The sequence below is a fragment of the Oreochromis aureus genome, linkage group 6 (assembly GCF_013358895.1).
Source record: "Oreochromis aureus strain Israel breed Guangdong linkage group 6, ZZ_aureus, whole genome shotgun sequence".
NCBI classification, from domain to species: domain Eukaryota; kingdom Metazoa; phylum Chordata; class Actinopteri; order Cichliformes; family Cichlidae; genus Oreochromis; species Oreochromis aureus.
The window spans coordinates 13,139,725-13,165,976 of NC_052947.1; the positions used below are offsets into that span (position 1 = coordinate 13,139,725).

At 37.9% G+C, this 26,252-nt stretch overlaps 2 protein-coding genes and 1 long non-coding RNA gene across 3 annotated transcripts; all 3 read left to right on the plus strand.

Moving 5' to 3' along the window:
- The first annotated feature begins 8,264 nt into the window (after positions 1-8,264).
- Positions 8,265-8,820, plus strand: LOC120440555 (actin-like). The gene is made up of 2 exons (XM_039613240.1): positions 8,265-8,515; positions 8,609-8,820. Exons 1-2 carry the CDS (start codon positions 8,272-8,274, stop codon positions 8,818-8,820), a joined length of 456 nt encoding a protein of 151 aa, XP_039469174.1. The 5' UTR covers positions 8,265-8,271.
- A 3,844-nt stretch (positions 8,821-12,664) lies between these two features.
- Positions 12,665-20,203, plus strand: LOC120440556 (perforin-1-like). The gene is made up of 7 exons (XM_039613241.1): positions 12,665-12,811; positions 17,550-17,824; positions 17,914-17,993; positions 19,070-19,115; positions 19,599-19,738; positions 19,843-19,981; positions 20,063-20,203. Exons 2-7 carry the CDS (start codon positions 17,552-17,554, stop codon positions 20,201-20,203), a joined length of 819 nt encoding a protein of 272 aa, XP_039469175.1. The 5' UTR covers positions 12,665-12,811; positions 17,550-17,551.
- Positions 20,204-22,514: 2,311 nt separating this feature from the next.
- LOC120440615 lies at positions 22,515-23,393 on the plus strand. The gene is made up of 3 exons (XR_005613392.1): positions 22,515-22,612; positions 22,699-22,792; positions 23,288-23,393. It is a non-coding gene; the product is annotated as an uncharacterized LOC120440615 (long non-coding RNA).
- Positions 23,394-26,252: the final 2,859 nt, after the last annotated feature.

Genomic DNA, 26,252 nt, shown 5'->3' on the forward strand with positions numbered 1-26,252 from the left:
TCCTCCTCTTCTGTTTCACAAAATACACAATTACCAGTTTCTATTTTGAATCTATCACCAAGGAGTCTATGTGTCAGGTAAATTTTATTCAAAATTTTAAATTGGACTTCTTTCCCTTTAGGAGGGATAGGGAAGGTGATATAATCAGTTCTTATTTTTTCAATTTCTTCCCTTTGGAAATCTTTTAATATGTAATTACGTCTAAGTAAATTTGGAGAATAAAGACTCCTTAATGAAGATCTTAGAAACTTATTATTGCATTTAACATCACAAAATCGAATATCATCTATATATAATTGCCTTAACTTGGGGGAGATGTCAGAATATATTATATCATTTACGACTATGTTTTTAAGTGACAGTGGAATGGATTTTATAACCCGATTAAATTTACTTTTAGAACATTGGATATTAAACTTTTGGCAAAAATCTTGATGTTCTAGAACATGTCCTTCCATATCTACAAAATGGGCAATTGCCCAAACACCTTTTGATAACCAATCTTGAATAAAAATAGATTTTCTGTTCATTAGTATATATCTATTGTTCCAAATTGGGCTATTATGTGGAGTGAAATTATGTTTAAATAACATTTTCCAATAAAGAGGACCTGTTTATGGAATTCAGAGAGTTTAACAGGTAGCTTAGTAATTTCAAAGTCACACTTTAGGAGAAAATCGATACCCCCCAATGTGTTAAAGACCTTACTTGGTATAAAAACCAAATGGAGTGTGGATTATTTAGGAAGGATTTTAACCATTTAAGTTTCAAGACACCATTCATTATATCAAAGTCAATTGCGTTTCCACCACCTTCAATGTATGGTTTAACCAAATCATCTTTAGATATATAATGGCACTTATTCCTGCAAATAAAATTAAAATTCAAGCTATTAATTGTTTTAATAACTTTATTTGATATTGATAAAGAGTAAGGTGGATATATAAATCTAGATAAACTATCCATTTTGGTTAATAATATTCTTCCAAAAATTGTGATGTCTCTTTGTAACCACTTATTTAAAATTGTCTTACATTTGTCAACATTATCTGAAATATTTACTTTTTCTAAGACTTTGTGATCTTTTGAAATTGTGATGCCCAAATATTTTACCTCCTTCTTCACCTTTATATCATACAGTAATTGTGAATGACACTCCTTTAACGCCAATAGTTCGCATTTGTTTAAATTTAATTTTAAGCCTGAAGCTTTTGACAATGTATTGATTATTTGTTTTACCAGGGGAATCTGATGTTCATTCTTTAAGAAAAGAGTAGTGTCATCTGCAAGTTGACTAATTATTAAAAAATTATCCATAATCTCAATTCCGGCAACGCTGCTGTTTTTAATTAGAATTGCGAGCATCTCCACAACCATTATAAATAACAGCGGAGAGCTTCCACACCCTTGCCTAATTCCTCTTTTAACGCTAAATCTTTTACCAGTGCTATAGCCTAACGACACAGAGCTATTTATATCATTATACAGTATATCTATTATCTTCCTAAATTTATCCCCAAATCCAAATCGAGTTAATGTTTCTAAAATAAAAGGATGTTCTACTGAATCGAAAGCTTTATAAAAGTCCAAGAAAAGAATAAAACTGTCATCACTAATTAGATCATTGTAGTCCAGTAAGTCTAAAACCAATCTGATATTATTATGAATGTTCCTGTCTTTCAAAAACCCTGATTGTGTCTCACTAATTATACTTGAAACCCCTTGTTTAAGCCTTGTTGCAATTGAGCTAGAGAAAATTTTATAATCTGTATTTAATAAAGTTATGGGCCTTAAGTTATCCAATTGTCGTTTATCTTTGGTTGGTTTAGGAATTAATGTAATTAATCCTTGTTTCATGCTAGGCATCAATTCTCCCTTTTCAATACTGGCCAGTATAGCTTTGAATAAAATTTCCCTTAAGTCTTCCCAAAAAAATTGGAAGAAATTAACTGTAAGCCCATCTGGACCGCCATTTTCTTAACAGATGCATCTAACTCTTCGATTCTAAAGTCAGATTCACAAAATTCCTTAAATGATTCATCAATTTTAGGGATCGGATTATCTATTTGATCAAAAAAGGCATCACAATCTGCTTGGGAGAACTGTGAGGAGTATAAATTGGAATAGAATGTATAAGTTTCATTCTCCAAAATTTTAGGGTCGTCACATTCAATGCCATCAATTAACAGGGAAGATATAAAATTTCTTTTCTGTCTGCTCTTTTCTAAATTAAAAAATATGAGGAATTTTTCCCCTCCTCAATCCACTTGGGCGTGAACGCACAAAAGCTCCTTCTGCTTTATTTAGGTAGAGCTGATCTAATTTAGTTTGCAACTCCATAAGTTTACTCCTTTCTTGGCTATTTAGATCATCTTTACTACAGTAATAAGTAATTTCTTGGAATAATTTACATTCATATTCTCTTTGCTTTCGACTTATGTTTTTACTGAATTGAATACTAAATTCTCTAATTTTGAATTTAATGAATTCCATTTACTGATATATCCTACAATTAAACGGTCAGCCATAATATCATTTATAATTTTTTGACTATGTTGCAGTAATCTTCATTTTGTAAAGTTTGGCATTGAACTTACAATAAGTTCTTTTATTTGATTGTCTAATTTCCGATTCTAAGCATAGTTCAATAAAGCAATGATCAGAAAGAGGTGCATTTGACATCACAACTTTTACAGTGTGGTTAAGAATGTTGTCACTTCCTAGCCAATAGTCTATTCTAGATTTACAAGCTCCATTTGGTTTAAACCAGGAAAAGCTTTTAATTCCTGGATTTCTTACTCTCCAAATATCTGTCAAATTGTTGTTTATCAAAATTCTATAATTAGGTTATTTTTTTGTGGTCTACCTGTCCTTGAGGGCCATCTATCAGTCCATTCATCAGGAGTCATATTCCAATCACCACCCATTAAAATATATTCCGTAGGGTATCGATCTTTAAGTTAAAAAATATTTAAAGTTATATCTTCTAACATATTTTTATTCTGACTTTCATTATTATATCCATAAACGTTGACTAAAATGAAAAACAAACTTTCAACTCTCATTACAGCAATCAACCAATGACCATTCAAGTCAGTCCGTTGTATTACAAGATCCCCAGGAAAGTTATTGAATAAAATTGCTACACCCCCCGACCTCGTTGAGCCATGGCTAAACAGGATTTTGCTGCCCCATTGGTTTGACCAAAAAGATACATCACTATCAGATGAATGAGTCTCTTGTAGAAAAATACAGTTTGATTTTTGACCTTTGCAGTACAAAAATAAGGCTTTTCTTTTAACAGATTCTCTTAAACCCCTAACATTTAAAGAACCAAAACAAATGTTAACATTCAACATGAACTATAGACAGAATATCACTCACCATGTGAGAAAAAAAACGAAAAAAAAAAAAAAAGTACTAAATGCTGAGCTCCTCAGACCATGAACAAGTTTCCACTATTTCAGTTTTTGTCATTTTTATTTCTCCTGTGTTTCCTCAACTTTTGCGTCCATCAATGAAGGCATGTGGACCACGAAAGTAGGCTCGTTTACCCGCAAGTCTTGCCTCCTCCACCAGAGGCCATAGGCGCTGTCGATCTTGTATGTCCTCCTGCGGCAACATCTCTGCAAAGCTGATGCCTTCTTGTTTGCAGATTGAAGAATCTTTGTGCGCCTCCACAATTCTTCTTTGATTCGCCTTTGTGTGAATAAAATAATGATGTTTCTGTTTCTGCCATCAACTCGTTTCCCTAAGCGATGAACAATATCAACGGCCTCTTCTAAGTTCAAGTCAGGGGCAATCTTCTGAAGTGTTTGCAAAACCTTCACTCTAATGTTTTCGTCTTTGTCTTCCTTCACCCCTTTCAGCTTTAAGCACCACCTCATTCGGTAGCGCTCTTGTTCTCTCACTCTTCTTTTCAAGTCTTCGTTTTCTTTAAGCAGCTGTTCATTCGCATTTGCCAGTTTAACAACTTTCAGTTTGCAGTCAACTATCTCTGCAGCATTAAACTCCACAGTCTTAGCCAAGCTGGCAACCATAGCTGCACTTTGTCTGTTTTGTTCCTTGATATCTTCCAGTTGTACTTTAAATTTCTTCTCAAGTCCCAGAATGGCTTCAAAAATAGTTTTATTGGAGATATCATCTTCCTTCTCTGAAGATTTTGTTCTTTTCTCATCTGGCGGTTGTTTTGATGGAGTTGGCGGCGCAGAGTCTGCTCCCCGTTCTCGCTTGTTTAAGCCCACGTTGGCAGCTTCAGTGCTAGCATGCGAAGACGTCTTAACATTGGGGTTTGACGGCAGAAATTGCAGCTTTGCATTCTTAATAATCTTTTGGGCATCCATAGTTGTAATTCGAGTGGAAGGAGAATAAAGTTACTTAACAAATTTTGCGGTCTTTCGGAGCTCCTGAAAATACACGACTGTTCAAGCCGCCATCTTGGTGCCTCCCCCTCAGTTCACAACCAGCTCCTCTGCATTTTCAACAAGTCTGAGCTCATTAAAATGAATCCAAATGTTTGATGTCTTTCTTATTGCGAGGCCCAATCTCTTCACATGCCTTAATGTATCACTCATTTTTGGACGCTAATTATTTCAAAATGTTTCAGCCATACAAACTGGAAATATTTGCTCAAGAGTTAATGAATGTATTTAGAACCATGATATGAATGTATTGAGGTATCACAATGCATGTGACTTATCTAATAACCAGCATAAACCATTTGAAACTAGTCTTGTCTTTTTCAAATAATTTTTTAAACAAGAATATGGTGCAGTATGTTGGTAACAGTTTGGATATCAGATTCTTAGAAATATGTAAATATGCACAGTACCAGTCAAATGTTTTAGAACACCCCAGTTTTTCCAGTTACTTATAGTAATTCATGTTGTTCCAGTCCAATGCATAGCTTCCCAGGTCTTTATCTTTAAGACATTCCTGCAGTATAACTAATTGGTGTTTGTTATCTGGCTTCATGGATAGTGTTAAGTCTAATTGTTGAATGTTGTCATTGTGGTTCTTAAATTTGTAAAGTCTGAGTTCAATCTATAGGATCAAGACATTCCTTTGATCCTGACCACCTCTCCAACCACTCTGTGCTGGGGGAGGTTTTATTGCAGATACATTCTATCTGGAAGATTCTGTTTGTTGTTTGGTAAGCTTCCTGCCCTTTGTATGGCTTCACTGTGTTGTGCATGGTGAACCAATACAGGAATTGAGCCATATATTGGGTGTGGGGGAGATTACCATTTTATGACCAAGGATTTTGTTAGAAACAGTTGTGATCAGGAAGTCACGCATACAGAGACACATGCATACAGAGACACACACACACACACACACACACACATTCTCACATGCATACACACACACACACACACACGTTCTTGCGCATGCATACAGGTGTTTACACATACACACACATAGTGCCTTGTCTTAGAACCATTTGGGGGTTTTAAGGTGGGAGGTGCTTTTGCTGTGATGTGTATTGTGTGAACTGTTTTTCCCAATAAAAGGCAGCAAGCGGAGGCCGGAGTCTGGGTCATTTTGTGATAGGATTCGAAGTGCGTTCCTGAGACACCGACTGGGGCCTCCCTTGCGCAAGTAAAATCAATCGATCGCTGACTGTCTTGATTTCGTTCTTCATGAGGAATAAGTCTCTAAACTAGCGGGGCTTGTGGAAACAGACCCAACAGATAGATAAAGCTGGGTGTCATCTGCATAGCAGTGAAAATGTATGCTATGCCTTCTGATGATACTGCCTAAGGGAAGCATGTATAATGTAAACAGAATTGGTCCTAGCACTGAATCCTGTGGAACTCTATAATTAACCTCAGCGTGTGAAGAAGACTCTCCATTTACATGAACAAATTGGGGTCTATTAGATAGTGTAAATATCAACACTTCACCGAGTTCTTTTGATTCCTCAGAGGCATCCGATGGAAGACAAAACACTGCTAAGTAGACCATTTAACACTTTATTTCTCTTTCACATTACTTCTATAAGAGAGATGCGTCCTGCATGACACGTTGCCGCGGATCTCAAAATTGTGGTGTGCCCCTAACAGTTTTATTACCAGCTCTCAAACTTTAGTCTAAACAATAGTGTCTCAGTAACTTTTCACTAGAGATGGTCCCCTCTTATCTACTTTTTCCCAGGCAAGTGTGAGTGAGACTCTACAGCTTTCTACTCCCCAAGGACACATAGTCTAATGTCTTTATTTTTCAGGGCTGTGTCCACTCAATACTACACTATATGACTTTATAACACTTATTAATAAAAAAAAGCATAGCATTATTGAGGCACCACAAATTATTTAATCCCAACATACCATAGTGTGTTCCAAAACTGTTTTTTTATTTTTTTTTTTTACAGACATAGATGTTTGTAAGCAATCCGGAAAAGTTGGAACACCTGTAAGAATTAGTAGCACCAGCTTTCAAGGCTTGATCAACCTCCATTGCTGCAAACTGTCACGGTTGGTGCTGTGTGGCAGGCAGGATGCAGGACCCAAACGAATAAACTCAAAGCAGCAGCCTTTATTGCTGGGAAAAACTAACAATAAATATAAAACTAAACTAGAAACTGGAAACAAGAAACTTCAACTAGAAAACAAAACCAAAACCTTGAACATGAAATCTAGGACCAAACTGGACTCAGATCTGAGGCAATGTTTGAACAATACTTGAATATCTCACAAATTACCAAAGATAAAATCCTGAAATTTTTTACTGGGTTTTACCATCAAAATGAATCAGGATCTGTAATTTGGAAAAAAATATGTATATAAAAAATTATAAATAAAAAACTTCAAATTGCAAAAGACAGCGAGTGATGATTTCTCAATGATCCATCCTTTCATTTTCTTACACTTATCCAGGGGCAGCAGTCTAACAAGATAATTTTCTCAGTTGTAACTAAAAACATTATAAAAAAAATATGGGTTGACGGATCATTTTAAAAATATATGTATACTTAAACTTATTAGATATGTGAAGCTAAAATTTCAGAACAATTGTTATGAATTACTGTATGTTGCACACTTGGATTAAAAGGAATCGAAACAGTGAAGCTTTGTGAGTCTGCCTTTATCTTCTGCGAATATATAGACATAGTATATCGTTACACATTTGCACACAGTCTCACACAGCTCTTGTTAGGCACACTGCATTATGGTGAGTGACCAGGCTTATTTTTAAGCTCAAAACATAAAATGAAATAAACATAAACAAAATATAGTGTGATTACCAGTCTTCATTCACTGTGATTACAGCCCGGTACAGGTATAGATCCACTACAGCGCCACGAGGTTTCTACACACTGGCGAATTAGCTCTAGCTGCTAATTGTTAGCTTTATGGCTAATCTTCATCGCTACCAATAAATACAGTATACACTAACCACACATAATGGGAATTAACGACCAGCTTTCCCATATTCTCTGCAACCCTGTAGACTTCTCTTTAGACCGAGGACAAGTTATTTACTATTTTGTATCTGCTTACCTGCACATATATAGACATAGTACATGGTTACACATAGTCTCACACAGCTGCTGTTAGGCGCACTGCATTATGGTGAGTGGCCTGACATATTTAGTAAATGGTCTAGTTCTTATATAGCGCTTTTCTACTCATCTGAGCACTCAAAGCGCTTTACACAACTTGTGCATTCACCCATTCACACCAGCACTAAGTGCTTCATAGCTAACATTCACACACATTCATACTCCGATGGATGCATCGGAGAGCAATTTGGGCTTAGTATCTTGCCCAAGGATATTTGGCATGCAGACTAGGGGAAGCCAGGAATTGAACCACCAACCTTCCGATCAGTAGATGCCCTGCTCTACCACCTGAGCTACAGCCACCCCTGTTAGTCCCGCTAGAGCTGCTCATCTCAGGAGATACTTCCTCATGTGGTGTAACGGAGGAATAACTACCCTTCCAGCGCTATGTCTCATTGGAGACTGGGGCACACATTATTTTACAACAAGTAAAGAAAATAACATATTTGAACAATCAGAACATTTTAACAAAATATAACATTGTAAATAAAAGATTTGGGGGGGGTGTCTTGTTTTTGTCAGTAATGCCTTTCTTACCCTTACATATAAACATTAACATTTTCCACCATACAATATATGCAAATTGGAGATAGTTGAGGACAATACTTGTTTGATTTGAGACAGAATGACCAATATGAGCTTATTTCAGATTACTTTGACTCTTAGTTTCACTGATGACCTCTTTTCTCCTGCTCTCCTTGCAGATCATGTTTGAGACCTTCAACACTCCTGCCATGTATGTGGCCATCCAGGCCGTGCTGTCCCTGTACGCCTCTGGTCGTACCACTGGTATTGTCACATACTCCGGTGACGGTGTGACCCACACTGTGCCCATCTATGAAGGCTACGCTCTGCCCCATGCCATCCTCAGATTGGACCTGGCTGGCAGGGACCTCACAGACTACCTTGGTAAAATCCTCACTGAGAGGGGCTACAGCTTCACTACCACAGGTGAGCACATCGACAAAGTCAAGAGAAGATGTGTAAAACTAGGACAAAATTTAAAAATCACAATAAAAAGTTGGGGGTTTTCTTGTCTGGCAGCTGAGCGTGAGATTGTGCGTGACATTAAGGAGAATCTGTGCTATGTTGCCCTGGACTTTGAGAGAGAGATTGAAAGAGCTGCCTGCTCTTCGTCATTGGATAAGAATGATGAGCTGCCTGATGGACAGGTCATCACCATTGGGAACGAGAGGTTCCATTGCCCAGAGGCTCTCTTCCAGCCCACATTCCTTGGTAAGCAGCATCAGCTTTAAGACAGATTTCTGTGAAGCTGTGAACTGAAGCAAGTTTATGCAGCACATCCATATCCATCCAGCTAACAAAGACACACAAACTCTGAAATCAGCAACCAATCACATTCCAGATGTGTGTTCACAAAATACAATGAGTGATGTAGACTTCAGAAAAATTGTCCCCTTACTGAATGAAAAATTAGTTATTCCCTCACACTAATTTTCTTGTGGGCACAGCCTGGCCTGTGTGGAAAACACAGGGGCGGAGTAGAGAGGGATCTCACTCCTCTGAGTACTTTGCTAGTTTTATTCATAGCCATCTGCTACAATGAATGGAGGGAAAGACTTTATCTTATTTTTCTGCAAATATTGATTTATAAAGATTAATTAATAGCACAATGTAAAGGTTAAAGTGGTGCCCTAATGACTTAATTTTGTTTTATGTTTTAGTACTTTTTTATCAGCAGATGCACTGTATTTAGGTGATTAATGAGGGTTTCTTTTATTTTAATGCAAATATTTAATGCAAATATTTGTAAATGATGATCATTTTGCCTTTTGTCACTGTCTGTTTACGTGACTGTAATAAAAACTTCTTTGTCAATAAAATCAGTGAATAACTGTGGTAAATAATGCGTGATCTCAGTATTGGACAAAATATTCATGATTGCCATTTTGGTAATCATGTGCAAGCATCAGTGGTAGGAAATAAGTGCTCAGCATGTAGAAACATAGGTGGCTATATGTCATGGTACTGGGTCTGTGACCCAGTGTTGTGTTTTTTAATTTTATTTCATTGATTATTGTATTTTTCTCCATGTTTCCTGTTTTATTTTGAAGGAGTCTTGTGTTCTTTGTTCATTGTATTTAGTTTCACTTCCTCTGTCCTGTCATTAGGTTCATGTCAGTCAGCTGTTTCCCCATGTGTTCCCACTTCCCCTGATCACCTCCTGTGTGTATTTAAGACCTGTGTTTTCTGTACGTTACTGTCAGGCTGTCTGTTATCTTCACCACAGTCCTAGTCCTAGTGTTTCATGTTCTGTTTTCCTAGTTTTCATGTTTTTTGTTCTGCAACCAGCTAAATAAAGCTCACTTTTTGTTCAAACGCAACTCCACTCTCTGAGTCATGAAATTAACACAATCGGTGCACCCCGCCGTGACACTATAGCTAAAGGTGTAATTGCTATTTTGGGTGGCAGAGCAGGTCACCTTCTAACCAGAAGATTGGTGATTCTATATCCGTCTTTAAAAAATTTTAATGTCTGCCTTAAGCATTTATACTAATTTAGCTACGCAGAATACAGATAAACCATTTATCCATCATTTTTATACTGCTCATCTGGAGCTGGGCTTCCGCAGCCTAAGAAGAGAAATTCATGCCTCCCACTCCTCAGCCACCTCCTCCAGCTTATTACTGAGACATTCCCAAGCAGATCTGTAACCTCTCCAGTGAGTCCCGGGTCTACCCTGGGGCCACGTCCCAGCCTTACACCAGGCTATTTTATTTTTTTTCAGGTAATGTTTTTTTTGTTTGTATTAAATGATCCAAAAGGCATCATCAGCATTGGGGTTATTAGCAGAAACTAGACCTAGCAGACTCTAATCAACTCAAGCTTCTTGTGTCAGACAGTCTTCAGTCTTCAGATAAATTAGCTGTAATGAAGAAAAAATAAATAACCCATGGTATAGATGTTTTAAAGGCAGAAACTATCCATACAGGCCAAAAACTTTTTTGTACCATGTAAATATACGTGAAAGCATATAAATATGCTTTAAAATACTGTTGAGTTGGACAGTTTCACCTGTTTGTCTGTGGGGATTGTCTGGCCTCAGGTGGCCACTATGGGAATTGAAGGAAGCCGTTTGGGCCAGATTGAAGTCTTTGTTTGACACCTGGATCATGGAGACAGGTAACTCATTTGCCACCATTTGATGTTTTAACAACAGAAATGTTACCCTTATAATTATTGTTGAAATGAACTATGCAGCTGTCTGAGTGAAGTAACAAGTGCAGTAGGCAGTGTACTGTATGTGTGTGAGGTTTTTTCTCTTTTAAACAGATGCTCTGATAAACCTCACTTGCTGTTGTTACTTTTTACTAGGAAAGAAGAGCGTGATAAAGACTTCAGCTCGAATCAGTTAAACATATGGTGTTGTTAAAGCTTCTAAAGTTACCAAGAAGTCCCTTGAAATCTTTGCAAAATAAAACACTTGGCTATGGTAGGACTGGGATCATAGAAGAGGGGGACATACATTTTGACTGTCACAGTCTGATAAAATGTGTAAGACTGAAGTACGACAGAGAGTGGTTACAAAGAGGAAATACATTTTGGTACACTATAGGTCCAACCACAAACCTCCAGAGGATAACGAAGGTGCGCAAAACAGTTACGTAACAAAACAGTTAACTAAAACGTATTTTTCTCTTTAGTGTCATTTTGTTTATCAATTTCCATTTTATTAAGGGAAAATCGGAATTATTTATCTAGCAGACAATCATTTGCATTAGTAACTTGAACTACATAAATAAAAGAGATTTTACTGATTTTGCTTGAAATTGATATTAAAATGTATTCACTTGACTTTCAAAACGATACAATACCGGGGGGGGTTTTTCCAACATTTTAGGTTTATGCAACGAATATAGATCAGTAATGAGCAGCACACCGACGAATATAAAGAAACTATCTGCTTTGGCGGAGGAGTCGCGCGTTCCTTTGCAGAACACAACAAAGTTGCGGTTCCTCGTGAGCGCGCTTTAGGGGACTGGGATACAATTATTGTCAGAGGTACTGCTTTGACATAATACCTATTAGAACTACACCTAACAGATACACACCTCTGCCGCTATATTTACAGAATACAGTCAGAACATTTCCTGCAAAAGATAACTTATACAGCTGAATATATTTTATATTAAAAGGTTATATGGAGACAAACCATTAAACTGTGGAGCATTCCATTCAGGCATTTCAGTTTGCCAGAAGTTTTTTTTCATTACAGAGCAGAGCCTGCATTTTAACCACGTGGGCCAAGAAATATGAACACGTCTCACATATGTCACTGATCATGCTGTTTATGTAAAAAGAAAGAAAGAAAGAAAATAAAACATTTTTTAAGAAGGAAGAAATTAGTCACATGGGTTACTATGTCACGGTGATAGAACGAATAGAAGTGTTTAGGTAGTTCAGTAGCATTTTGTAAGTATGTTTCGTTTTATAATTACAGAATACAGATCGTGTTCAAAATAAGACACCGGATTCAAAATGGATGATACAGTGTGTGTGTGTGTGTGTGTGTGTGTGTGTGTGTGTGTGTGTGTGTGTGTGTGTGTGTGTGTGTGTGTGTGTGTGTGTGTGTTAAAGCTGAATAATTACATTTAAAAGCCAAATACAAAAATTAAATTCCAGTTTCCAGTGGACCAAGCAGATTAAAATGAGTCATTTCTCCCCTCCTGTTTTTTAAGTTAAATATCATGGTCAGCACTGACAGCTGTTCCTAGTTCCTGGTCTGCTGTATTAAAATTAAGTTTATGTTCTTTATTTACCCTTGCGATGTTGAAATGCTGGTGCTAGAGCTCGTTTGATAAAGAACGTGCTTAACTCAAGCTGAACAGCTGATCTGACACTCTCAGGTGCAAATCTAATGATAACATGCATGCTGGAATAGGGCCTGCTATTCTGTGTCGTGAAGTCTACGTTTCGGTGTATCCATGTTTTGTAACTCCCCGTTTTATTTTGATAGTATCTTGTCTCATGTGCGCTATATTTCTTTTTCCTTCCACTGTCTTGTCTTACCTTATTGGTTTCATCTGTGTCCCCTGGCGTTGCCTGGTCTTTTCCCGATGCCATGTGTGTATTTTGGCTATAGCCTCTGTCTCTGCTCAGTTCTTTGTGGCGTTTGTCCACACTTGTTGTACCTTGTGAAATTTTTTTGTTTGTTTGTTTTTTTGCGGTTTAAACGGACTTTTGTTACCTGCTGTTCTTTGGATTATCTGCTCTCCTAAATAAAGGTTCGTTTTTTGCTTATTTTACTCTGTTTCACTATTTTACTGTTTTCTTTTAGTCTGTTTTGGGGCCACGTTCTTCCACAACACAATAGACTTGAAAGGTTCTTGTGCATGCTCTCAGTATATAGCTCTGCACACCTGCACACAGATCTAAAGACGGGTTGTGTAGTTGTGGTAAGTTTGTTGCAGCTGTTTGAAATGTCTTGTGTCCCAGGAGCAGAGACGGTACATAATTTTGTTTCACGCTCTAAGGTTTCACTGAACCCGATACTACAATGCCAGTTCAACATACAGGATAGTTTTCCATTACCTGGATTCACTTTCCCTGACATTGGAAATTGCGATGAGCAGTTACACGAAGCTGGTTATCAGTTCGCCAAATTAACCCAGGGTGTCTCCTGCGCGTTCACATGAAAGGGATGGTGTTGTTGGCAGTATCTGACCAATCTAAAATGGCTGTTTCACAGATCATATGTATTTTTCGCCCCACAGTAAACAATTTCTGTGAGTGCCACCAACTCTTGAGACTTTATTAAATGGTGATTAAAATTTAAGAAAATAATAAATGTTTAGTAAAATAGCACGCTGTAAAAAGGACAAAAGATGAATTCTGCGTCAAACTGTTAATCTGGTGATTTAGGGCACAAAAATAAACATTTTAATGCAGTTAATTATTATTATTTTCACTGAGTGCGTGCTCAGTGCTGCTTTTTCCCCTAAGGCGATGTCTGCACATTAGAGCTCTGAAACTTTAAACTGGCATTTAAACATTTAAGCCTACTCTACTTAAATGTTTAAATGGACTGTGCCAAAGTCTAATAACGCAAAACGCTTTAATTTGTCGCAGATCAAATTGAAATATATTTTATTGATTGGACAGGTGTTCTTAGTGCTGTTCTGCAAACCCAGTAGAATAAAACAAAGAAAGAAAGAAAAACATCAGATAAAAATCAAGTATATCCGCATTTTATGTATTTTCTTAATCACCAAATGAAAACATGCACATTCCCGTGATAATTCGACACGCAGTTTGCGCCTCATTTGGTGGTTTAATAGGGCTTAACAAGCTGCACAACACATTCTCCCTGCAGAGTGGCGCACTTTAAAAAACGAAGTGGAGACTAAGTGAAAACGTGGCTCTTCCAACCGATTTAAAACCGAAACTCTCGCATTGTTCTGCGATACTACAATCTATCCAATACCAAGTAAATACAAGTATTGTCAGTACTGCCGATACTTTTAACTTAAAAAAGCAGGAACTCCAGCAACACTTGAGAAACGAAGAACAGCTTTAATAATTGACCAACGCGTTTCGGCTTGTGGCCTTCATCAGGGTACTCTCTTCATCAAGGCCACAAGCCGAAACGCGTTGGTCAATTATTAAAGCTGTTCTTCGTTTCTCAAGTGTTGCTGGAGTTCCTGCTTTTTTAATTCTTTCATCTTCTCCATGCACCTTGGAAGCAGGTGAAGTTGTGCCAGGATTTTTTGCTGTGATACGTTTAACTTATAAAGGCAGAGTGTAGAGAGAGTTCATCAATTTGCTAAACTCTGAACAAATTTTAATGAACACTGAATCACTGTGATTTTTACTTTCCGCAATAATCCGTGAACACCACAACACACACCTTCCAGCTTTTTCATGTATTTTGAAACACTTTGTTGTTGTCGGGTTTTATTGGAGACCTGGAAGGTAAATGTGCCAGACTTCAAAGCACTTTGGGTCAGTTTATGTGGTTTAAATGTGTTCCATAATAAAATAACCTGACAGTCAACACAGAAAGGTGCGTAAATTCACATTAACATTTTTCATAGTTCATGTTAAAGGTATATTATTTCATTTCCAATAAAATAATGTTTTCAACACAAATAGCTGGGCTGAATATTTTATCTGAGTATAGCCTATAAGTAATCGTATTACTTTAGCAGGCATTGGACTGCTAAAGTAATAGCTATGATAACCAATAACAATTTAATCCTTTTTGCTGTAGATCCAGCATCAGTCACGGCTGAAACATTACTGTAGCAGGCTTTATGTGGCTGGTTCACCCAACACAACACAGAGGTGTTCAGTTTGTAGCAAATCCATTTTAATATTCCTTCAAATTTCAGCCATCACTTCCGGCCCTCCACACACACACACACACACACACACACACACACACACACACACACACACACACACACACACATCATCTTGGTCCTGACATTCTAATGTTTTAAATGACAGGTGAGGCAAGCAAGATTAGCCAAATAACCATAGCTGCGTTAACCAGCCTCCCCCCAGCACTGCCCCTGAACCAACTGTACCCCCCACTGCCACAGTTACCTTTATATGAACTACCTGGTTATAATTTCCCTCTCGGAAAAAAAAAAAAAAAAAAAAAAAAAAAAAAAAAAACTGTGACAGTGGGCTCTGTCTCTGTGCGAGGGATCTGGGTTTGTCTGAACGATTTCCGTCATCCTATCTTCATTTCTTTTGCTGCTTTTCTAGGACAAAGTTGTGTTGTTCATGGTCTTTCATGTCTTTATATAAGTTCGGAGGATTGCCAAAGTAGAAAACTTCCTTCCAGCAGGAATCATTGTTGGCAGTGTTTCGATTTACAGCTGTAAAGTAGCTCCATATACTGTTCCAATTTCTCACTTACTGCAGCTTGCATGGTTTTGCTTAGTGCTTCTGAGTCATATGACTGTAGGACAACTAAACACAACTGAGCAGGGAGGAGGGAGCGGACAAGAGTGTGTCTGCATGAGAGGGAAGCAGTTTGCACAGACATGTCTCCTTTCTGATGATCAGTAGCAACATACTGAACTTACATAAGAGAAACAAACTAACGCATTGAGCCGATCACACTAGTAACAATTCAATGTCAGTACCAGCATTAAATTGATACTATTGATATTTGGATTGATCCACCCACCCCTACTGAACAGAACAGTTTCAGTTTTGCAAAATCAACAACCTATGGATGTAGAACTGTAGAAAAACAACATTTGTTTTGATTCTTGGCAGAACCATTCAGGTATCTTTTTTTTTGCACTTTAAAAGTGCATTCATGGATATGGTCCTCTGTATATGTCTTATTTAGTGAGTCAAAAATGCACAACAGTGGCAGTACAGATTAAAAATTAACCATTTTAGTAATGCTGGTGCCGCTCTGACTTTCAGTGTGGGAAATGTGAGTTGAGAGGGTATTCTAGAAATTCTGACTTCTGATTTATTGAGGAACACAGCAGCAGCCACTCACACAAAGAAGCAATTCATATGTTAAACTCAGTTTAACATAGTAAACTGAACATGTCCATAACTACTGTGAAACAGACCAGGCCTCTTCTTTTGGGCGCTGCCCTCCAGACCGTCAAAAGTTCTTTGTTTCAAAAACTGATCCATGAGTTACCTGTAAGAGCATGAAACTGCTGCAATGTCTGCAAAACAGACACTCACGCATGTGTGATGGCTTCTTTGTGTATGAGGCTGCTGACTTAGGTGTCTGTGAGTTGTTGAATTTAAGTGAGTGGAATTTACCATTGTAAGTATACCATTGAAATATATAATACCATACATACATACATACCATACATAATACCACTGAAAAAAATGGTTTGGTTGTGATTATCTTTTTTGTCCTACTCCTACTCTCCATGCAGTGGTCTAGTAGATCTTTAAGAATGTTTATTTCTGAAGAATTGAGTGGTCAGTAGGTATGACCTGTTTCCAGTCTGTCTCTAACCTGGAGCCTAACCTGCTCCAGATCAGGTTAGGTTCATAGCGTAAATTACCATGTCAATTAACCCCAGTAAGAAATGAACAACAATGAGCATTTATCGAATTTCAGGATAAAAAGTTAAAATTTTATTCATTAAAATGAATGGAGACAGATATAATATTGACAATTAGTCACCACATGTGATGTCCCAGAGCCAAACCCTTTAATATTGCAATATATCATTTTTGTTTCATTACACAAATAAAACTTTTGTGCAATTTTTAGCCCTGTTTGCTGGTTATTATACAGAAACTTCCACACATATTTACACAATAAGCCACAACATTAAACATAATATTTACATTGCTACCTTCAAACAAAAAAGAATGCTGGCCGGCATTATAATATGTTAATAGTATCCTAATGTAAGTATAAACCCATATTACCTTATTATTTTGGGCTACTACCATAAGTCAGTATACAAAAGTTCTAATGCACAGATTTGACCATTTTGATAAAATCAGGTTGTCATATTGTTCCCTATATATTGCTAAACTATTACTAATGGGTTTTGCCTCATAGGCGAGAATTTGTTTCTACATTATCGTCTCCAGTTTCTGGTCAGCTACATAAAGTTCTGTGTAATATTTCTTAGATATAACCTCTGTTGATGTAGAAGGACTACTTTGGTATTATTGAATATTTTTTGTAATTAAGTGTTCAGTCTCTGTAATAAAATATTAAGCTCAACAGTGTTCAACACTGCACTGAGGTCTAGCAGAGTAAGCACAGAGTGCTTGGTCTCTGACAAAGGACCTCACTATTACCACATTATTACCAAGCTGTAACAGAAAGTGCTACCAATATTTTTATGGAATTTTCATGGCTTCATTTTGTTCCTTTTGACTGAGGTATGCAAGACTCAGTTAGAGCAATGACAGGTAAAATAAAGAGAATTGATAACCCCTGTTGTGATATCCAGACAAAACTTGTTTGCAAAACTTTTGTCATTTTTTCTGTTTTGTCTTTGACTTCAGCCATGCGCTCCAGTCCAACCCCACATCCTCCTCTTTACCTGAGCCTCCTTCTCTTTCTGTCATGGAACTCCCCGGTTCTTTCCTGTATAACAGTCAACAACAGCAAGTGTGAGTCTGCTCCATTTGTACCAGGCCACAACCTGATTGGGGAGGGATTTGATGTCATCACCCTGCGCCGAAAAGGAGCCTACATGATTGATGTAGCTACTTACCGCAAACCAGATGGCACCTGTACTCTCTGCACCAACCGCAATCAAAACAAAACTCTACAAAAAGTAAATACATAAACTGTGATTACCAGCAAACTATAGTAGATAGGTTATGTGCACATCTTAATCATGGTGTTCTGTTTTTTTATCTTCAGCTGCCGGCCTCTGTTGTCGACTGGCATGCAATCAGCCAATGCAAAACCGATATCTCCAGCAGTGCACACACCACTGTTAGGTACAGTATAATCTAGTACATTTGTTGCTGAAAGGATTTCATCACAGAAATCATTTTCATCTCATTACTTTACCTAGTCTGTCACAATACCAGTTAGCCATGACAGACACATATTTTTCTTAGATGTTTGGTTGGCACTTCGTCTCTCTCCATTAAAAGGAAACACCAACAAAATGAAAGACTATTAACTTCTTTGTGAGTAAACTTTAATATTCAAAATAGGATCAAATGATATTTCCTCCACTGTAGAATAAAACAATAAAGATGGGTGAATTCTTGTTACAATATTGGAAGGTAAAGTGGTGACCAGGTCACAAATTTCTTGTGTTGACATCAGCATTTTGAAATCTCATAGCAGTAGGAACAAAAGAACTTCTAATGTGTTCTGTCCTACACTGCTTAGGAGAAGAAGCCTGCTGTTTACTTTTCTGACCCTTCAAAATATTATGGAGAGGGTGACTAGTATTTTTCTCCATACACCTTTCCACACTAATTCCCAGTGAATCCACAGTCCTGCCCATTAATAAGCCAGCCTTCTTCAGTAAAATGTGCAGCCACATACTGTTCTTACTCGCCATACTGCATTCCCATCACAGTGTAAAAAGGGGAGGGCAGTAAAATAGGGGATACTGGCAACAAAAGTCTGATAGAATAGAAACAGCGTCTCACTACATACACTGAGTTTATATTTATTTGCCGGGGCACACTACAGAAACTCTCTAAATCCTTTAGGTTTCTTGGCTGTTACTTGGCAACTCCAAGATTCAGCTCCCTCCACATTTTCTATAGGACTGAGGTCTGGAGATTGGCTTGGCCATCACCTTAATGCTTCTTTTTCATGTTGGAAGACCCATCCATGACAAGCCTTAAGTGTTGCGGCTGACAGAAGAAGGTTCTCGTCCAAGATTTTATGGTAAAAAAAAATCCATTAGCCCCTCAATTTGGTGAAGTCCCCATTTAGCAACAAAACAGCACCAAAACATAATGGTTCCCCTCCGTGCTTGACTGTAAAAAATTTTAAAGAAATGAAGCAAGTAAATAAAAAGTAATTCTTCTCTTTCAAATTGTGTCCACAGTTCACTACTTAACTCTTATACTGATCAGGACATCCACGACTGGAAGGTAGGAAACATCTTGCACTTACTGTTCGTTTCAAAATGACTGTTTGAAACCACAATATACTGTTACTGTAATTACTTGTTATTAAAACTAATAGAAATGTAAAATTTGTAAGCAACATTGCATGCTGATTCGTTAGTTTTTTTTTTCTTTTACAAGTGAAATGTGCACTGAATCAAACAGAATGCAATAACGTAAAAACCTTAGTGTGCGAGTTCTCATCAAAAGGGCTGATTTGATTAGATTTTGGCTCACTGTGCTGTGTAAATGTGGTACAAATATGAATTTCTTGTCTCGTTATTTCATTTAATATTTCCGATTTAATATCTTTGATCCCCAGAAAAAAAGTATTATATTCAAAGTAATTGAGTGAATGAATAATAAGACAGTATTTATTATATCTAATACTTTTATCTATTACTTTTATATTACATTGACTATCATTAAAAAGAAAAATGGTAATGAAATTACATTTCTATTTATCAGGCTGGACTAAGTATAAATCTCATATCTACCGGCGTGGGGATTGGAGGAACACACTCCATGGCATATGCATTTGCTTCAAAAAGGACCAAAGAGGACCACTACTCCTTCAGCACACACATGGTCACCTGTACTCATTATCGGTTAGCTGTGAAAATCCAGGCATTACCACATATACCACAAGTTTAGATTAACAATATATAATTTCAGTTTTTAATAATTTACTAATCAGTTTCATTCTATCTAGTTACCGGGTATCAAGAACACCGACCCTTAGCTCTGAGTTCATCAGGGATGTGGCCAGTTTGCCAAGTCGCTATAACTCCTCCACCAGAGATCAGTACAACGAGGTCATAGATACCTACGGCACACATTACATTCGCAAGGTTAAAACACAGAAACACTTTTAATTAGATTATTTCAGGAGTAAAAACACTTTTTTATTAAAACTTTGTGCTACATTACAGGTTCGTCTTGGTGGCCGTCTTAGACGAGTCACAGCTGTACGAACCTGTTTGTCCAGACTAAACGGATTCTCCTCAAATGAGGTACATGAAGAACATTTGCCTGCACACAGTCACCAGACTGCATATTTCTACTCCATATGAATAAGAACATAAGGGATGCTAAATAGTTGTGTTTTTGTTTGTTTTTTTGGTGACAACTGAATAGTGACATCATTCTTATTACATTTGTATATGAATACAATGAGCTTACTCCCTTCCAAAAGACATTGTCTCAGTTGTTCTACTGACCAAAGTGAAAGAAACCATTGTACCTGATCTCTATAATTGGCTCACAGTCCATCAGGAGCTCTCTCTGCTGTGCTGAAAAACCTCTAGCTTCTGTCGCTGCCATTTTCAACATCAACAACAACCATAAACACGACAGCTTTTAACACTTATTTTGCCAAAAGTGTTTGCTTGTCTGCCTTTACATGCATATCAACCTGAGTAACACCCCATACTTTATCCATAGGGTTCATTATGATGTCAGCTAAAATAGCTTGAACTCTCCAGGTAAGGCTTTCCATAAGTTTTAGGAGTGTATTCATGGGAATTTTTGATCATTCTTCAAGAAGCACATTTGTCAGACACCGGTATTAGATGAGAAGTCTCTGCTTTAATTCATTGCAAAGGTTCTGTCAGGTTGAGGTCAGGACTCTGTGTAAGCCAGTCAAGTTCTTCCACACCAAACTCACTCATCTATGTCTTTCTGGATCCTGCTGTCTGCACTGGTACTCAGTTATGTTGAAACAGGAAGGGGCCATTCCCAAACTGTTCCCACAAAGTTGGGAGCATGTCCAAAATACCTTAATGTGCTGAATCATCAAGAGTTCCTTTCACTGGGACTAAGGGGCCGAGCCCAACTCCTGCTCCCGCCCCACTCGCCTTTGCTTTGTTTGTGTACTGTTCTTATCAGCCACAACAAACGTCTCACTTTTTGTCCAAGTCACGTTTCACGCTCTGTTTTAGTCTGCATTTGGATCCAGTGTTCTGTCTACACACAGTCAGCTCCCCACTGTCTGTGACAAGAACTTGCCTCACTGACTAGTTCCACCTTGTGGCAAAGACTTTGGAACCCACATCCAACCGACTGCCGTTTGAAAATTGCTGATGAATTACTTACATTTACTTACTTACTTACATTTGACATTTTCTTCATTGTTATCTCTCCTTTCTCTTTTTTTCCAAGTTTGTTTTTCAAATTTCTCAACTGCCAGTGGGCATGCATAGCGTAAATCAGGTGAATGGTGATTTCACTCTTGCCTCCTCCTAGCCGAAACAGGCATCAGGATCAGGTAAAAAACAGAGAGAGAGAAACACCTGAGGACATTTTAAAGACTTAATGAATTAACGATCAACTACAAATTGTTTCCACTTTACTTCTTTTGGAATAATATGAACAGTATGGATCAGTATCTCTGTCTGTACACATCATTTACAAGAAATCATGTGATGGTTAGCATTGCCAAAACTTTTTACAATTTTCAACACTGAGTGTATGTATAAGTAATTTGTAACATCTGCATTTTCACAAATATCAACAAAGTGCATTAACAAACAGAAAATACAAAAAGACAAAGACCATAGAAAAATAAGTTATCATACCAGGCACGGGGAAATTGACCACACTGTATACCCCTCTGGGAGGAAAGCCACAACTGGCCAATACTGCACAAGGCCCAGTAACAGAAGTTCAGTTCAGTTTGATTTATATAGCACAGCAAAAGTTGTGTCAAGTAATTGGATTTATTGTAAGGTAAAGAACTTTCAATAATACAGAGAGAACCAGAACAATGAGACATGAATACCTTTCTTTGTTTAAACAAAGGTTTCTTATTACATCCTAAATTGGCTCTACACCCTAGGATATTTTGTAGGACATTTTCAATAACCCTTGAGTAACACACTTAGTTCACAAGTTCCATGACATGTAGGCCTAAAATCACAAGCGCTTCTCTTGGCATGTTCCTATTTAATGGAAATCCTGCATCTTATGTCTTCTCCTGCCTTCTAGTTACACTCCTGCCTGTCGATGGGTGTCTCCATTGGCTTGGGAAAGCTGAATCCATCTGCTGTCCAAGGTTCTTGCAAAAACATCCTGGAAAACCGGGACGTTGCCACTAGGTATAGCTCTGGTCTCCACCAACACTATACGGATGTGGTAGGAGGTAATGGGTGGTTGGGAGAGTTTTCACTTGCATATGATGATTCCCTGGGTTTTAAAAACTGGCTGAACAGCCTGAAGGATCATCCAGATGTTGCTTCCTACTTCATTCGCCCAATGTTTCAGCTGATACCGAAAGGCACAAAGAAGTCAGGGATGAAGGCTGCCATAGAGCAGTACATAACAGACAATGATGTGAGTCAATCACACAGCGAACGAAATTGTTGGCGGGGCAATCCTAACCTAGATTTCAACTGCTGTCCTTGAAACGCCTGGAGGGGGAAGCTAACTGTGGAAATCATCCGAGCCTGGAATCTGAAAGGAGATCATCTTGGCCCAACTGACAGGTGAGACCAGCATGTTTAGGGATTAGGATTTAGAGATTTAGAAATCTGCAATATTATTCATCTTTGTGTCTCTCTCCTACTCACAGCTATGTTAAACTGAGGTTCGGTTCCATCAATCATCAGACTCGCATGATCGAATCAAGTTATCCCCAATGGAATGCTTATTTTGATTTTGGACAGGTCAGTGAAACCAGACTACATATAAGATCAAGGACCATATTGAAGGAATTTTAATACTGCAGGTTTGATGCACTGACTTCAATTTTTAGAACTTGAGCTACTTACATCTTTTATATACAGTTAACTTTAGCTGTTCTTTAACTGAGGTTATTTATTTCCATTTGGTTAGGTTTAAGCAGAACTAATTCTTTCATCAGGTATATTTAAAAAAATTAAGGTAATGATTTGGGTTAATATGAGTGCTTTAACAATGTCAACCATGTGTCATAAAGTACTGAATGCAAATCTTGCTACTGCACATTTTCCCCCTTATTTAAAATATGTAACAATATGACTGATATATGAAAAACACTACAGTGCTACCAGAATTTACATTCTATGAATTAGATGTGAATTGCCATTGTCACTATTGTATATGGTACAAAATCTCAAGCATATTATTTGTAGGACAACAGCATATTAAATCCTATTTTTAATGCTTTTTTTCTCATGAAGGTGGACACACACAGTGATGTGTATGTTGAATTATGGGACGAGGATCTGATCTATGATGATCTCCTGGGATCATGTTCCCGGCATCCAACTCAGGGGACACGTATATTTTCCTGTTCAGCTGACAGTGGCGGCTATGAGTTCAAGACCACTCTGACCTGCGACTCACATCTCACAGGAGACCGGTGTCACCAATATACACCATCTCCACAATGAGAAATGCATTTTGGGGCTGCATGTCTTTCTTCTATAATCAATTGTGATAAATCTGTAGATCACATAAGAGTCACATGACTGATGGGTTTTTTCTTTCATTTTCCTCGTATATATCATACATATCCATTTTTTTTAATTTGATCATCTTTTCATTTGTTGTCATTCAGTTATTTTTTATATTTTATATACATATATAGTTTCATTTTTTTCAGATTATACTTGATTTTAGTTTGTCAAATACATGTAACCATTTTGTTTACCTTCTCAAACAAATAAAAAAGCAAAGTAATGCTAAATAAAAAAAAGAAATAAATAAATGTGCTAACACAACAAGAAAATATCGCATTATAATATTTGTTAAACAAAAGACTATTATACTTCATGTCACAGTGTGGGCAGGTCAAACACAAGTGCGTTTGTCTGGATATACGGATTTTAAAAAGTAGGAATTTCTGGGGAAATTATTTTTAAATTCAGCATCTGGTGATTTTAAAATTAGTATGAATGAAGTTATATACCCTCAAAATTATAACGTGGTGAGTAACGACCAGTTTTGGTGGTAATTTCTTACAAGAAGTACTCAGAATACGTTTTTACACCTAGTAGCTTCTTGTGGCTGCTCCCTTACTCACAAAGAGCTGATGCACCCCCTGAGAAATTTGTGTCTCTTCCCAATCTCAAACTGTAAAATATTACACTATGAACCCACTACCTTTTTTTTTACAGCGTAAAATAGCTTAATTCATTTGCAAGTCAAGCAAAGGCTTTGATAATGTTTTTGATTTTTTATTACTCTTAAAAATTTTAAACAATCATTGCCACAAACTAAAAATAAATAAATAAAAGATACGTGTACTGTTGCTGTTTTACTGTAACTAATTTTCAGATAAGCCTTCTTATAAGGGAATCCATGTTGTGTGAGTGTGTGTGTATCTGCATCTCAGCGGCATTATTTTTTTACTATAAAATATATCTATATTATAGTGACTGACAATAATTGTCTCCAAGTTACAATTTGAAGAAGCATATATAGCTCAACAACACTGCTGGTGAGGCACATTGATGAGAAGGAAGTGTCATTCAAAACAGCAGCAAAGTAGCTTTTAGTTCAGCTAAAGCCTCCAGTCAAAGCTGATACTATCGATAGAAGCTTGCAAAGTAATAGAGTAGTCATGACATGCAGAGGTAGATGTGCGTTGGGCCAATGGCAATAGTACTCTCCCAGTTCCCCAGATGGCCCCTGGGTTTCCATGTTTCTTTGTTTGTTTTATTTACCAAGTTAAACACAAATCCAACAAAGCTGCTTCTAACAGTAAAATTTACCATTCAGATCACAGTTTAAAAATCAAGTAGATCTTCCACTCATGATCTGAGGCTGGGTGCTCGGATGTGTACTGGCTGACTCCCCTGAGGCTGCTTGGCAGGGCCTGACAGAGCCACGGGTGCCAGGCCCCGCCAAGCAGCCGGCGGGAGCACCCAGCCTAGGACCTCGGGCCTCTGGGCCCAGGGGCGGTCCATTCTGGCGTGGCTGGCATGTTGCCGCAGCGCCATGCTGCAGAGTGTTGCATGGCTGCCCCTCCAGTAGTCCTCATGGGCCTCTAGATGTCTGTGTCCTCCATGCCTGCTTCATGTCCTGGGGGGCAGAGCAATGGCTTCCCACACCTATTATTAGATGGAGAAACATTTTGAATACAAGCATGCTCACACACACAGGTGTGCACACAGGTGTTCACACTTCCTTGGCTGCTGCCCCAAAGCATATTGTGCGTTGTCGAAGTTGTGTGCTTCTCAGTAACATTCAGTATTTATTATTTACTGTAACTTATACTTATCTAGGTTGTTGCTGTGGTTTCCTTTGTGTGTTTTTCTCTTTTTGCTTGTTTTTCTTCTGTTTTTTCCAGCAGGTGATGTAGCAGATTTTTTGTGTCTTTTCTCACTGTCCCTCTCCCCCCCTGTTTTTCTTTCCCTCTCCTTTTCTTGAACTTCTCTTGTCTATGTCTTTCCCTTTCCTATCCCCCGGTCATGTCTGATTGTAATAACTTAAAAGTTATAAATAAATACACACACACACACACACACACACACACACACACACACATACATTATAAAGATCAATCAAGTGGACCAGTATGGCAAAGCTGTAATGATCCACTTGGGCATTTGGGAAAATAAATCTTTTGGTCATTTTTCTTGGCCCTCAGACAATAATTGCAATTGCTACAGTGCCGAATGGGACAGGCAAAAAAAAAAAAGACAATAAAGCAAGCAAGATCTACTCGTTTTTACTGACGGGTGAGGGCATCAGCCACTGGCAGGGAGTGTGGTGAGGGGAGATTGGCCCCCACATCTTGGGGGGGCCTGAGATGTTTCCAGAGAGGTGGAGTCTAAGACGCGACCTGACACATAACACAGACAAACAGGCACACAGAGACACAAACATGCATTCCCACCATCATGCACACATAAAACTATTCAGCACTCTCCCAACATGGAGACAAACAGAAATAAACACTGTACACACACTCACACTCCCCAAACATACTCTATACCCCCAGGTCCAGGTATCAGAGGGGCAATCTGCCCCCGGACCCAGTAGATGTTTCCCTTTGCTCTGGGGTGGAGACAAGCAGACCACCCCCGGTCCTGCAGCAGCACCGAGCCAAATAATCAAGCATGTATATATAAAAGAGAGAAAGAGGTCAGTGCATAGAGCTAATTATAGCTCCTGTAATCTTGAAGTCATTGAAGTCAT